Consider the following 15,138-nt stretch of genomic DNA (forward strand, 5'->3'; position numbering starts at 1 on the left):
TGGCACCCAGAATTCCATTAAATGAGACATTTCCTGTCTTCTCTTTAACAGGAGTAAATTTAAGGCTTTCAAGTGTCCAAGTGGTATGTGTGACACTCTACTTGGCACCTTCCAAAATCAACAGAACTCTTTTGCCACCTCTACACAGAGAGATGCTCGTCAACAGCTGGTCACTGTGCTGCAGAAACTTAACACAAGGAATGAAAGATGGGTTATGTGACTTGGCTGACAGACTATAAAAATAACTCCAAAAGGACAGCAAAGACCAGTTCAGGACAAAACATACTTTATTGTAATGTCAGAAGTACAAGAAAAGTACTGCAGAGAACCATGCTAATGGCGCTTCCAGGTCTGTGAAGGACAGAAGTACAAGATAATGGGGTACTACTGTACTCAGTGCAAAAACTGATTCATTTGAGGCACAAGTACACTATTGTTTAAGCAGCTTGATTCAAGCACAGCTCTGGTATGTGATCTACTCTGTTTTCTTTCTAAGTGACATTTCTAGAACAAAGCTACCTTTACATGAAAGAGGCATTCGATTCAAGTCAGGGGTGTCCAATTTGCCACTTGGCAACCAAAAAGAATTGAGAAAAATACTCTGCATAGTCACCCTCCACATCTTAGTTTCAGAAATGGAGCTGTGGCCAGAGAAGGAAAGTTATTCTGAAAGGTCAGAACCCAGATCTGTTTGGTTGGGTGGGGTTTCCCCCCTTTCCTACGTCTGTGGGTAACATTTCACGTTGACCACAATTTATCCAATAAGGAAAAAAACCACAACCAACTCATATCCTGGATAAGAAATCATACATATCTAACATTCAAATAAATTTCAGCCCTTGAGATCTTAACTTATGGCTTAAGACACAATGAAAGTGTTTGGGCACCCTTGAGTGAAGTTAACGAAGAGCATTTTTGCTAAAAAAGGCAAGCAAGCAAGATCACTGTTTTAAACAGAGCTGACCTCTACAAGAACAAAGCAGGAATCCAAGTCACTAGTTACTACTAGGCTGACATGTACTGCTGCCCAGAAAGATAAAAAATGTAACATCACAATGAAAAGGTTCAACAAAGTTGAAAGTTAAAGGTTTCAACACCAGAAGCAGCATTTGAAAACAAGCTGTTTAAGTTAATTTTTTCAAGAGATGCAGATTGCATAACTAGGCATGAACAAACATGCTGGCAATCTTCTCCTTTTACACAGCAGCTGTGTTTAACATAGGAAGTTCTGGGTTTAAAGAAAGCTACTTGAAGAAGAATTAAGATTTGCAATTCCCTGTCTAACTTAATGAGATTAGTAGAGAAATGAAAAAAAATGACTACTGAAACAGTAGTTTCTCAGTGGATCCCTATCATTACAAACACAGCTGGATTTGTAAGCAATGCAAGACTAAACAGACAGCTATTACTTTATATTATTACTATGCTCATAAGTTACATCTGTTAAAGTTAAAAAAAGCCAAGCAGTTCTGCCCTATTTCAAGAATAGTTTCCAATCAACACCAGTTTACATGGTGAATGGGACTTCACGAATAAACAAGGAACGGTGACATCTTTGGGTCAAGAATGACAAGAAATAATGGGCTCTGTGCTACCAATCAACCTCAACAAGAATATGGCACATGGGCCAGCCCAAGCCGTACCAACACTGAACCTTTAGCACTCAGCACAAATTCGGATCTCTTTACTTAGCTAGCAAACCAGGTGAAAAGGCTGGGTAAAAAAAAAACCAAAAACCCAAAAACCTAACTAAAAACTTAAGCCAAAAGTTGGAATATACTTTTAAAAAAACATCTGTAGTTTTAAAATAACTTGATGCTGACATCAGTTTGTGCAAACTAAAAAAAAAACCTCATTGAATTTCTCTCCAATGAAAGACAAATCCTGCAAATATTTTCCTTTTAGCCCACCGAATCTGAAGATACAATCTCAAATCTAACAGATGTAAATGAAAGAGAGAAAAAGTTACAGCATCTGCACAACATTCTTTCTACAAACAGCTGCTGGAGGGAAAGTAAAATATAAAAGGAATAAAGAAAGGAAGGTTCCATCTGAAATATTCTCACAATCTTTCCCACTTTGTAGTCCATGAATCCGACTCTGATGCTAAGGTGACAGTGTATGTAAGCAGATTTTTTTGTTGATTTTATTATATTTGAGTTTCAATTGCAGAGAACCTGAGAAGAGACAGGAGCCTCTTCAGGAATTGTCGGATGGCACATGCTCCTCGAAGCCTTCGCTCTCCCGCACCAAGGCTCTTTCCAGGATAACGCGGCCTTCCTTGTAGCGCTGGCTGTCTTCAGTGGCAAACTCATAGATCCAGCCCAGTTTGCTGTTGCAGTTCTTGCAGCTCACGTCCCGAACCATGTGGCGGCCAGTGAGCATGACCCGGTCCTGAACTTCGCTGTACTGCAGATTTACCACCTGGGACAAACACACAGCGCACAGGGAACACAAAGGATTAGTCTGCCAACAGGAACTCTGGTAAATAAATGACTGTCAGCATGCTAGAAGGAAAGAGCCTGTGGCACTGCACACGAACTGAAAACTGCACTGTAAAAAAATCCCCTTCTTGAGAAGGTAGCACCTTACAGATGCATTTCACAATGATGTAAAACCCTCACATTTTAACTGAGAGACATGAATTGCTATCACATAATGTGCAAAAGTGCTGTGTTCAGCTCTGGGTGAGAAACTCCCAGTGAACAGCTTGTACATTTATATTAATCCAGTTGTAATGTATGTAACCCATTTCTAGCAGCCGATGTGATCACCAAGTCCCAGAACCCAGAACCAAAATATTAAAAGAGGTAGTTCTTTAAAAATCTCGTGGTGCTTTCAAAATAATTAACTAAGAAAAAGCCAGGGTCAGTGGCTGAGAATGCAGACATGAAACATGCACCTTTTGGTGTGCTGTATCAGCAGTTTAAAATATACTTTTAACTTCTTTTGCAGCACCACCAGAAAACCAAGATGTATAATTCGTTGAAAAGTTGATGTCATAACTATATCCAAACTGCTGATATGCAGATTCTAAAAGATGGGACTGCACTGCTTTCTCACCTTTGCACCTGACTGCTTCAGATGTACAGCTTCAGACTGCAGAAATGCAGAAACTCAAACTGCTGTGATTAAACCCCACTATTTAACATCAAAAAAATCTTAACCCCAGGATCCAGTGCTTATTGGATGAGAAAGAAATCTCTCAGTACAGCAAGATTCAGGATAGCAGAAGTCCCAGAGCAAAACACAGTTAAGACATTACTGATGCCCCTATCAAGTCTACCCATGGCCAAATGGCTTACAAGAAAAAAACGAAACTGAAATACACCAAGCATTACACGACCAGGAACTTTGCGAGAAAACAAAGGACAATCACAATTTTTTCAATTAATCTAATGGACAGGTCTTTATGGCAGGTTCATAAATAATCCCACAATTCAGTCTGAAGTTATGACTTCTGTATTTCAATCTATTGAATCTGCTCAATCAAAAACTATAAAACTAAACCAGAGTATTATTGCCTGTAAAAGAGATTGTGGTTGACTGTGGCAACTTAAGTTGCCAGACTACTGTTACCTTAAATGCATTTCAAAAATTAAACCGAGTATTATCTAGACTTTTTTTTTAACTGCATAAAAGTGAAAACACCTTTGGAACCCTTTGACAGACACTGAACACTCTCAGAGTGAATTTGAGGTTCATATTACAGAAGTCTCCAAAGTTAAAACTCCATCGATTTTGGCTTGATGCCTCTATATACATAATCTTCTTTATTTTGTCTTTCAGTATTGCAGACAAAACTAATTTAGATAAGTTTCCCATCAACAGTAAATGTCAAATTTGACTTCAAAGACAAATGAACAAAATAAAATAATAATTATACACACTTTAGCCAAGAAGTTTTTTCAATCTCATGACAGATTCATATCCCACAAACTCATTTTTCAGAAGTGAAGAGCAGTTTTTCCAGCTTCTTACCAACCTTGTTAAAAAGGAAGGCCCTTCCCGTGGCCCCTGTAAAACGAGTGGAGATGAGCTCGGAGCGGTTGGTCAGAATCGTGTCGCAGTTTGCGCAGGAGAACAGGCGAGTGCCACCAATATGATCCAAAAAAATTCTTCCCATTTTTAGAACTTATGTAAGTTTATACTCAAGACCTGAAAGCAAAAAGAAATATCATACACATGTCAAAAAAGCATTACAGCAAAAAAATTTAAACCACATCCCATATATATGGCAGAATATTCTTCAAACCAATTCAGCTAATGATTGCTCAAAGTCATTCCCTCATTGGTGAATTACTGATCTTACAGTCTGCCTTCACCCTCTCATCAAGACAAGTTCTTTCCCAAAGTGACCATTTTACCAGTAAGATGACTTAAATACAAACTAATTACATTAAATGTGAAATACACGAACTGAAACCTTTAAAATACAGTTCAGACCTTTGCAGACCCCCTACTGGCCCCTACAGTTCTTAAACTCAGAAGTTTTCACTTCCTTTAATACAATACTGAAATTCCATTTCAGTACATTCCCAACAACTCACTCATCTTAGTCAGCACTAAGAAATGAAGCACTGAGAATTACACTGAGTCACCAAGACAATTATAGCTTAATTTTCCCAAGTCACCCCCACTTTTTATAATACATATTTATTATGTCACTTCCCCATAGCTTTGCACAATTTATGACACATGATCACACAACACCACCACCCAGAATGTTGGTATAGCACCCTGGCTGCTGTATTTGACTTCACGCTTCTTGGTTCCATATACACACCAACATAGGAAAGGCTTGGATGCTATTTCACATAATAAACAACCCACCCAGTTTTTACACCAGACAGTTTTATATGCAAGTGTTTAAAGCTGTCTAATCCAAATACAAAATACTGTGTCATTTATCCAAACTTCATCGCTAATATACCTGAGCAACTCCAATGAGCAAAAAAAACAGAGCTAAAAAACTTTATAGGAGATGACCTGCAGTGCCTGATAAATCTTCATTGCTTAGGAAAATTGAAGTGTCTTACAACTTCACACCAACTAATATAAATTACTCAAAGTTAACTAGTGAGTAGGCACAGAACATACAGCCAAAAACCTAAATCACGAAGGATGATATAACATGACAAAGGAATTGAATTATGATGTTATTTCCCTTTCAACTGCAGAAGGTCTATGACTAAACATCTAAAGTTAAACTAGTTAAATGTACCTCCATTTTTGCTTCAGATATGGAATCAGAAAAATGTATTGTCTCTGCTTTTGTCATGCAGAGCAACACAAAGTAAATCTAACACACTGCGATATTAGAATTGTGTGGGTTTTACTTTTCAGAGCAGGAGACTGTTCCGTTCATAGACAAATCAATCAAATTTTGTGCTCATCTAATTGAATATTCTAAGTCAAACACCATTAAGAAGCACAAATACATAATTTAAACTAATTTCAAGTTTTAGGGGATCAGTTTCTTAAAGCCAACACTTGACATGCACAAAGCAAATGGACTAAAAATTGCACCTCACACACAGACTTTAACACATCATTTTTACGTGTAAAAATCAGAAGCCACTGACATAATGATTTTTTCAATTGCTTTATTTCACACTTTGTTTTCTTACAATATGTGGTAACAAAAAGGTTTCCTAATATTGAACAGAGTGATTTTACATCAGGTTCCTTACCTTCAGATTTTTCGAATCACTATTAATCTTCTGTATCCCATCTGAAGGATACATAAAAATTAAAAGCAATGAATCTTCCTTTTAAAGGTGATGTAATAGCCATTTCTCTTTTTCAAAGGACAAATAAATCAGGTCTGAGTGTTAGAGGTGGGATTCCACTCAAAATACAGAAAGCATTTTCATTAGACTTCTCTAAGCTTTATACCTTTCCAATATGCCTTTATCTTTCCTAGCAAGCAAAGGCAAAAAAAAAAAATTAAAATGGGAATAGTGGCAGAATGAAGGAAAATCAACAGACAATAAGTGTGAATAAACAAGTATCAGTCAAAGTCTCCAGCCAGAAACCACAAATACAAGCAATTAAGGCAATTGTAACAGATATGCCCATAAGGCACTTGGCCTAGCTCCATGTGCCATCCTTACTAATTTTGGATAATGTTATATTTGTGCTGATTGTATTGTGGATTCAAAACAATCAACTGATCGTAAGTTACAGTAAATGTGGAATCAGCATCCAAAGGGGTACTTCTTTCAGACTAAACACAATGCTCATCCTGTCACTACTTTTAGAAGCTAAAATAAAATAAATCCAAACCCGTCCCTATCTCACAGGGAGCAACACAAACACAGAGCTTGGTGGCCAGAACAGATCCTAGACACAGACTGACCCTGCACAGCATGACATTTTGAAAAACGCACCTAAACACTTCAAATGCATCACCTGCCTAAAATCACAGTTCATGTCAGTGCCCTCAGAAAAGCAGTAACCCAGAGACACTTAAAATAAAAATTAAATACTTCAGAAGGGAGGGAGCATGAGTGCAATTCTTGCAAGCAAGTTAAAAGTCACAGCAAAATACAAATTTATTACTTCTGGATATGGCATTATGGCATGGATTGAAGTCTTGAGTCCCAAACATTAAAACAAATGCATAAATATTCAAAGATGTAAAGCTGAAAAATCTGCCTAGTAATACAAGGCCTAAAATCCTGAATTATTTATTCTACCTTAAAGAGCTAAAAGTAACCTAAAGTTGCAGCAGAATCTAACAAACCAACTGGTACTAGAACACATTTTTTCAGAATACAGTGCATAAGGAAATGTATATTCTTGAAATGATACACATTTAAAAATTAAAAAAATTAAATTCTACAGTCAGCACTGTAACAGTCAAAACAATGTAGATTTTGCGTGTGTTTTCTTAAGAAACTGCTAAAACACTGTAACCTTACTAGGGTGTCTAACTTTGAAAAAGCAACCTCTACACTTAACTACCAGTGAGAATACACAGCAGGCTGCAGCTACCTCCGTCCTCAGTTCTGATTGTTGAATTCAATGAATTTGTAAGGGTCCAGCTGAAGCATTATGAAACTAGTCACCTTACATCACTCTTTATGTTACTGCTCACAGCAGTAAAAAGTACGAAAAAAATTACAAAATGACTTCTATTAATGCAGACTTAAAATACCACTTTATCATGGATTTTCTAAAAACCTAAATGGAAATTTTGCTTTTTCCTCTCCTGTAAAATAGAGAAGCTAATTTCAACTTGGAATCATTTCACACTCTCCCCTCCCTTTTTCTTCCCCCAAGCTAAAAACATAGCATTCACTTATAAGACCAAATCAGAAGGTACTTGCTGTGGATAAAGACTCCTCTCTCCTTACGTAAGGATCCTGAATCCTGTGGGGTATACTTACTCCACACAGGAAGAAAACAAAGCACAACAGAACAAGGGAAAGCAATTTTCCATTGTCCTCAGGCTCCTGCCCTGACAAAGTCACCCAAGTTAACGGTGTAGATTTTTTCTCCTATAGTTTCACTACCAATCGAAAAGGTGCAGGCGTCTATTTATGTCCACACATGCATAAATGATCTGAAAAAGCCACTTACAGGCAGCTTTGATAGGCAGTGGGAGGGCTCTCTTAAATGAGGAGAAGCCAAAGAATTGTGAAACATAAAAGCATTTCTAAAGCTTAAGATTCTCCAAACAGGGGGTGAAAAATGCAGTAACTGCACTTGGCCATTCATCCACCATTTACATTTAAAACCACAGAAAATAACTTCCACTGGTCCGGAGAACCAGTCAGGTTTCCTAGTGCTACTTACAGTCCCTGAAAGTGACACTACTGTATCACACCAATTCCATCACGTTACCAGCAGAATTTTCAGAGGTAGTGGACAGGGATGTTGGTTATTCACAAAACCAAATGCTGAGGAAAACGGATTTTTTTTGGCTCGTGATTTCACTTTTAAAATCAGCTGAGCATTCTTCACTGGGTATGTATCAGTGATGAAGTTCTAGTGCCCTTGCCTTGATGCGAATTACCAAACACGAGTCATAATATTAAATGAATTGTAAGAAAGGAAGATTTATTTACTTTCACTAATGGATAAAAAGTATTTACTGCTTGTCAAATCTTCCCAGTTCCAAGAGAGGGGTACTTTCATGAACTGAGAGCTAATGACACTGCCATTATTCAGCACCCAGATCGCCTTCCTGAGAGGACCTTTAGGGGAGGAATCAATGATAGCTCATATCACCTAGCAAGTCAGGCCTGCGAACAGTGCATGGTTTTGACAGTACAGTATTCTGACAGCACAAACCTTGATACCACTTCTCAATCATACTGTGAAAGACTTCCTCCCTGCATGCTTCTCCCAGGGAGTGCATGGACGGACAGGAGACACAGACACTGTAGCTGAGTGCTATAATGTGTATTCCCAGAGCAGTAGCTCCCAAACTTCCCAAACACTTTCAGCGTTGATTTCAGCAACACTGAACAACAACCATATCAAAGGGCTAATTAATATTAAATAGCTTAAATTTGACCACTGTCTGTACACACACCTGAAGCACCACTTGGCTGGTATTTGTACTACCTCATCTGCCTACCTTCACAAGCAAGAAAGAATGAAAAAGTAACACAAAGAATTATTTATTAACATTTTTAGAACTAACAGTCAGTGTCTTCTTGTCCTGGAATGCATCTCTTGAAGACACAGGACCATCAACACTTGGGAGGGCCAGCAAGCACTTTCTCTATACACACTGGACTGTGGATATTTCACAGGAGGAGCCTCAGTGTTGCTTCAGCACCATCTACTGCGTTCACATCTACAACAGAGAACAGCTGCTAGTTAAAGGACAAAAAACTGTGACAGCCTCTCTTTCACCATTTTACCAACTAAAAACATTTTCCTTTGTGAGCAAGTAAGCACTCTCTATCCTTTGAAAAAGGGTCATGCATTCCCCTCAGCACACTAAAACTTTCTCAAGATGTACTTACCCTCGTATCAGGCTGAAACTTCATCACTGCATCTCAGGAACTGGGCTTCAGCTTCCTCTTCTCATCTCAGAGATGGACAAAAGAGGAAAAAGAATTCTTAGCACAGCTGCACAAGACCATGGGTTAAAGAATCATTAAGCAAAAAATAAAACTTGCTCCTTACCTTCCCAGGGTTCTGCTGTTCATTAGCAGGGGTGCATCCAAAAATACACACGTGGTCAGTCTCTTATGAGGTCTGAGATTCAATGTCTGCCACCAACTTCTGCGAGTGTCCAAGTAAACAGGGCCTGGCTTCTGCCTACATGCAGAATTGAAACCACCACATGTAGCCAAAAGTGGAAAGAAACTGAAATGGAACAGCATACTGTGCTCTTTAGAACCATCCAGCTACCGTACCAAATAGTAAAAGGAACTTAATACAGTCCAATGACAGAAGAGGCTTTGGCAAAGCAACGAAAGCTGTGCCCAGATGCAGGGCACAGCACCTGACTACAAGAGGTTGCTTTGCAGGATGCAAACTCCCTTGTGCAAATTGCAGTAGTATAATTCTGTATTGCAGGTTGCAGTAGTATAATTTCCTATTGCAAACTGGCTATTTTCCTAGGTAAGGCGTGCACTGGGACAGTGGCATTTAAATTTGTTACCATCATACTGGTGCCCTCAAACACTAATCCAGGGTACTTTGTTTCACATTTAGAGAGAGCAGAGCCACACAGATGGGTGCTTGTTTCTCATACAGCACCCCTATCTCAGCATCTCCCACAGAGTAACTTAAACCCTCACAATACTCTTGCTAGATAACATATAAAAGTATTAGTTTACAAATGGTATCAGACTCAGATTAATTTTCTTTCCCACCACTACACAGAGTCCAAAACCAGCAACTACACCTGTCTCCCTGCTTCTTTTTCCCTTCCTTTTCCTCCTGTCCCATTCCTAATTCCTTCACTGTTTTTAAGAAAGCTGTAGTTTCTTGTTTTGTAATTAATTTATTCTTATAGTACTGAAGTAGTTGAGATGACTTTTGTCTATGAATCCATTCTGCAAGTTTCTGAAAGATAAACTACACTTTTTTTGTTTTCATAAATTTTAGTGCAGAAATGATGCAAAACTTCATCCAAAAACATCACTGATTTCATTAGTCATTAAAAATAAAATCCAGTAAACAACCTATTAAGAAATGGTGTCACGACAACTATCATCCAAACCTCCAAACCAGCTACATCCAGCTGGCAGAATACACAATTAGGGTGCTAATACACAAAGGGCACATCACCAAGAATTTTTTATATTAACTAGAAAGGTCCTAAATGTAGGTAAAGGCTCCAAAATTAGAGATCACCTTGCTAACAAACATCCACAGTGTACAGGCATTTCATCTGCACATTTAACAAGTACTTTTTAAGTTAAATCTTGTTTAAGGGAATTACGTATTTCAGCGAGAGCTGAGCAAGTCAAGATTTCAACATAGGTCAAATGTTAGTAAACAAACGTGAACCGATGACCTGACCTGGACAACATCCCTTCAAGCTTGTGATGATTACCATGTTAAATACAGATATATAAATACGAGCTCTCAGTCTGTGACAAGTAACAAATCCAGCCTGTTTTTGTCATCTTCTCTGCTGGGCTTTCAGATGCAATTTCATTTGTCCTCACACACTTGGCAACCACACGTGAAATTCACTTGTCATTGTTAAAATCTATATACAAACAATAAGCTCTGCATCTCTAAGTATTTCTGTAACTACGGAAGTGAAAGCAGCAGATGACAGAAGCCTCCAAATAGTATTTCTGAAGACTACTTTAGAAAAAGAGAGCAGCACTTAAAAACTGACAGTTTTGTTTGTCACACACACGACTTGAATTCAGCCATCCAGCATGAGGCTCTATATAAAAATATACATATAGGGTTATATATAGCAGTCACATATAGTCACGTGAGGGAATGTTTACAACTGGGGAGCAAGTTCCCTCCCTTTCAGCCATCAGTCATAAACATTAGTCAAGCTAATGGTTAATCTAGAGCCATTAGTTGCTGACATCAAGAGTTGTTCTGCGATAGCACTTTGGAAAGAGCCCTGCCCTGTTTCTCTCTCATTAGACCGTGTGTACTTGCTTTGTTATTCCCTCTGTCTAACCCTAAACCTGTGTTTATTGTTTAGAGAAACCAAAGACAAATAATTTATTAAATTCTACGGCGATGTCAGTCCAAAGCACGGCCTTCATTCTTAAATAAACACGCTGGATTAATCTAATCTAGATCTGCTTGCCCAGTACAACTGAAGGCTGCGCACAGAGTAACAAATGAAGCAAACAGACAACAGTCTTCGCATTCCCTTTTGCTTTGACTCAGAACCTTTCCCAGAGCGGAATAGAGCCGGCAGAATATTTCACCTCCCTGGGAATCCATACTTCCAGGGGGAAAACCCCAACCTAAGCACTAGCAGGCGAACGTGTCTCGCTGCTGAGCGAGCCGCGAGCACCTCCACAAAGCAAACAACCACTGCGGCTGGATCTGTGACAGCTCCCCGCGGGAGGCACCTGTCTGCCGGGGACACGGGGCTGCTCCGCCGGCCAGCGCTCAGCCAGCAGCACCTCGCACGGGGAGACGGGCGATGCGTCAGGCGGCGGCGCCGCCCCCTGTGCGACCGGGCAGGGCGGTTCAACCCCCGCGGCCGAGCCCGGGGGCGGCGCTGCGGGGGGCGCCGGTGCCGCTCCCGGTGCCGCTCCCGGTGCCGCTCCCGGTGCCGCGCACACACAAAGCCGCTCGCGCGCGGGGGCGGTCCCCAGCCCGGCCCGGCCCGCGCGCCGTCACGGGGGCGCGCGCAGCCAACCGGGGCCGGCCCGGCCCGTCTCCCCCCCCCGCCACCGCCGCCGGGCGCTGCCGGGAGCGCAGGAGCCCTGACAACAAACAGCAGGAAACAGCTGACGGGGAGGCACCGCCGCCGCCTCCGCCGCACCGAAGGGCCGTGCCCGGGCCCCACCGCCGCCCCCTATCCCCGAGCCGCCCCCGCTCCTGCACCGGGCCTGGGCACGGCCCCGCGCCCACCCGCCCGGGGCTCCGCACGAGAACCGGCCCGAAAAGTTGCCCAGTGCGGGGCCGGGGGAGGAAGTTGTGTTGGCGGCGACGGGGAGGGGATGCTCGGTGCCGGCCCCCGCCGGGAAGGCTGGGCGGCGCTGGGAGACGCTGACGAACAAGGGGACGCGGTGGGGGAAGGCCGGTGCTTTGTGGCGGCGCCGGGTAACGCACCGGGTCAGGCAGGGCCGGCCGCTGTCCCTCTCCGCGCCCGCCGCCGGACCGGACCGGAGCGGCTCGCCCGGGGCTCCGCCGCGGCCCGACAGACATAGCGCCGCGGCGCGGAGCGGCGGTCGCCACCTCCCTCCCCAGCCGCCCCGGCCTCCCCGGGTAGCGCGGGGCGGGTGCGGCCCCCGCCCGGTTACCTGGCGCCGGGGAGCTGCGGCGGCGGCTCCGTGCCCGGTGTCTCCCCCGCCCTCCACGGCCCCGGCGCTCCGGATCGGCCGCGCGGCTCCGCCCCACCGTGGCCCCGCCCCCGCGTGTCAATCAGCGCCGCGAGGCCCCGCCTCGCCGCGGCCCCGCCCCCTCTCGGCTGCGGAGGCTCCGCCCCGCCCCGGGTCGCCTCACGGCCGCGCCCGGCAGGGCACGCCGGGTCACAGAGTTACAGAATCGCAGAATTAATAGAGTTATAGAATCGCAGAGTCACAGAATCATGGAATCATCAAGGCTGGAAGAGACCTTTAACATCATCCAGTCCTATTGTCCACTCAGTACTACCACGGTAACCTCTAAATCACTAAACCACACCTCCCAGCGCCAGGTCCAGAAGCCCCTTGAATATCTTAAGGGGTGGTGACCTCCCTGGACAACCTATTCTAATGCCTCACCAGCCTAACAATGAAAATTTTTTTGTCTAATCTGAATCTCCCCTATCTCAGTTTAAGGCCATTTCCTCTGGTCCTGTCACTGCAGACTCGTCAGAAGAGACCGGCCCTCACCTCCCTACGGCCTCCTCTCAGGTAATTGTGGAGAGCAATGGGCTCTCCTCCAGGCTGAGCAACCCCAGCTCCTTCAGCTGTTCCCCACAAGGTGTGTTTTCTAGACCCTTCACGAGCCTTCTTGCCCTTTGTTGGACACACTGCAGCACCTCAATGTCCTTTTTAAAATGAGAGGCTCAGAACTGAGCACAGTACTCCCACCAGTGCTGGGGATGGGGGTCAGGGCAGTGCTCAGTGCTGCAGCCCAGGTGTTGGGGGGCCGGGGTTGGGGCCAGAGTTGGAGATGGAGCCGGGCCTGGAGCCGGTGTCAGAGCCAAAGCTGGAGCCTTATGGCAGCACTCAGCCCTTCCCCATCTGCCAAGTCCCATTTCCGAGGCACCTGTCAGCCACTGCCCTGAGCCTGCTGCCCTCCACTCCCCCATCTGCCTCTACCAGCCTCCCAGACCCCCTTGCCCCCCTCACAGCCCTGGTAGAGATGCCCACTATTGGGGGAGTCAAATGCCAGAGCCACATAACACCTCCCTGCACTCCTAGAGCACATTGCCATAGACCTGGCTGGGAGGAAGGAGAACTCTGCCTCCAGGCACCTGCATTCCCAGGGATTTGGCCTACCCTGGCTGTGAGCTACACCATACTATGGGACTCTGTGAGGCTTGGAGGCGTAGAAAGGCACAGAGATGATTGTCAACCACATACCCACCTCAGTGAAACTGCGAGTCATGCTGCTTGCAGACTTTCAGGCCATTCCTACTGATATCTTTGTAGGATATCTTAAGCACTGCCCACTGTGGAGATGAAAGATCAGAGGAGAATGAGGCAAAGTGTGGCCCTTCTTGGCCATTGTTTGCAAGAGCTATCAGTTCCCTACCAGTTTTAAGTGCTCACAGATTGCCTCCTTGGCAAGTAGTGCTCTTGGACAAAATACAATGAAAAAAAATCCTTTTGAGTTGTTGGTTATGAAAAAGAGATGCAAAAAGGTGTTTATTCCTTCTATGGGGCAAGCCATGCCATTTTAAGAATTTCTGTTCTTGAGAAAGAATTTTCATTCCTGGGTCTATCCCTGTGGTATCACTGGACGAGCTGCAGTAATGGCAGGAAGGAATGAGTCAGCAGGACTCTTCTGTCATTTCACAGAGGCAAAGGGGCATGTCCATGAATGTACAGCATGCAGGACATGCTTACACACCCAGCTGTTCTTCAGCCTGTGTCTTGTGCATGGATTCTTTTATGAAAAGTAATGATGAGGTAGAAGTATACACAACAGCCTGTGTGAGGATAGATAGTCGGTGACAAGTCAACATCAATGTGCTAAGAACTGCTGTTTGCTTTGGACAGACCTCCAGAAAATCAGATCTGTTCAATATGGTCAGCTCTGGCCTGATCCTGAGTAGAGCTGAGCATTGACATTTCTCACTGGCCTCTCATCAGCCTCTCTTTAGATCATGCGAGGGGAATGAAAGGTGTTAGAGCAGTCCATCAGCCAGCAATCACCACTTAGTTAATGGCACAGGGACAGCAGAAGTACTGAGAATATTAGAAGGAAGCCATAAAACTGTGCCTGGGGTCCCATTTACCACCAACAAATGGAGGAAATAGCTGGTCTAACGTGCCCTGTTTGTTAACAGGCTGACCTGATCTGCTGCTGATCCTCACTGGGTAACCATGAGCTGTGTCCCTGGTGGATCTCCTCCGTCTCGTCACATGAGCTATACAAAGGTCTGTGTCTTACTCATCTCTGCACAGCTCCCGTGGAGATCACCATAAACAAAGGCAAAACAGAGCAGAAAGAGAGTCAAAGCAGTGGTGCTTTAGTCAGCACTGGTGACTGGGTCTTATCTGGGTCCCTGTGAGCTCACTGCTCTGCTCTGCTGCTGAGGCATCTGCATATCCCTGGGCAAGCTGGTTCTTCCTGCCTCATTCTCCCTCTGTAAAAGGGGGAGAGTGATGCTCCCTGCCTTACTGGGAGGTTGCTTAAGTACTCTTCTCCAGTCCAGGAATATGGAGGGGTTGTATGTCTGAATATTGCAAACATCACAATAATACTACCATGAAAACAAAGCAAAGCCCAAACCTATGAATAGAATTAAATTCTCAGCAATAAGAAGGGTAGCTGTACCAATCAGAGAGAAACCAAATT

The 15,138-nt window shown here is 43.6% G+C and overlaps 1 protein-coding gene across 5 annotated transcripts; it reads right to left on the minus strand.

Moving 5' to 3' along the window:
* Positions 1 to 269: 269 nt before the first annotated feature.
* YPEL5 (yippee like 5) lies at positions 270 to 12,537 on the minus strand. 5 transcript variants are annotated; one of them, XM_082303380.1, is made up of 7 exons: positions 12,429 to 12,537; positions 9,148 to 9,282; positions 8,985 to 9,049; positions 8,657 to 8,812; positions 5,694 to 5,922; positions 3,986 to 4,158; positions 270 to 2,424 (listed from the first exon to the last, which is right to left on the minus strand). In XM_082303380.1, exons 6-7 carry the CDS (start codon positions 4,124 to 4,126, stop codon positions 2,200 to 2,202), a joined length of 366 nt encoding a protein of 121 aa, XP_082159506.1. In that variant the 5' UTR covers positions 4,127 to 4,158; positions 5,694 to 5,922; positions 8,657 to 8,812; positions 8,985 to 9,049; positions 9,148 to 9,282; positions 12,429 to 12,537; the 3' UTR covers positions 270 to 2,199. The 5 variants fall into 5 exon arrangements, with proteins under 5 accessions (XP_082159506.1, XP_082159505.1, XP_082159507.1 ...); XM_082303379.1 differs by lacking the exon at positions 5,694 to 5,922; XM_082303381.1 differs by lacking the exons at positions 5,694 to 5,922; positions 12,429 to 12,537 and adding an exon at positions 11,529 to 11,754.
* Positions 12,538 to 15,138: the final 2,601 nt, after the last annotated feature.

This window comes from Coloeus monedula (assembly GCF_965178545.1).
Source record: "Coloeus monedula genome assembly, chromosome: 2".
Taxonomy (NCBI): Eukaryota; Metazoa; Chordata; class Aves; order Passeriformes; family Corvidae; genus Coloeus; species Coloeus monedula.

Excerpts from the sequence above, each read along its gene's own strand:
- YPEL5 (XM_082303382.1), bottom strand. The coding sequence starts at position 4,126 with ATGGGAAGAATTTTTTTGGATCATATTGGTGGCACTCGCCTGTTCTCC. Across the intron at positions 2,425-3,985 it reads GGGCCTTCCTTTTTAACAAG|GTGGTAAATCTGCAGTACAG; the intron begins GTTGGTAAGAAG and ends TGTTTGTCCCAG.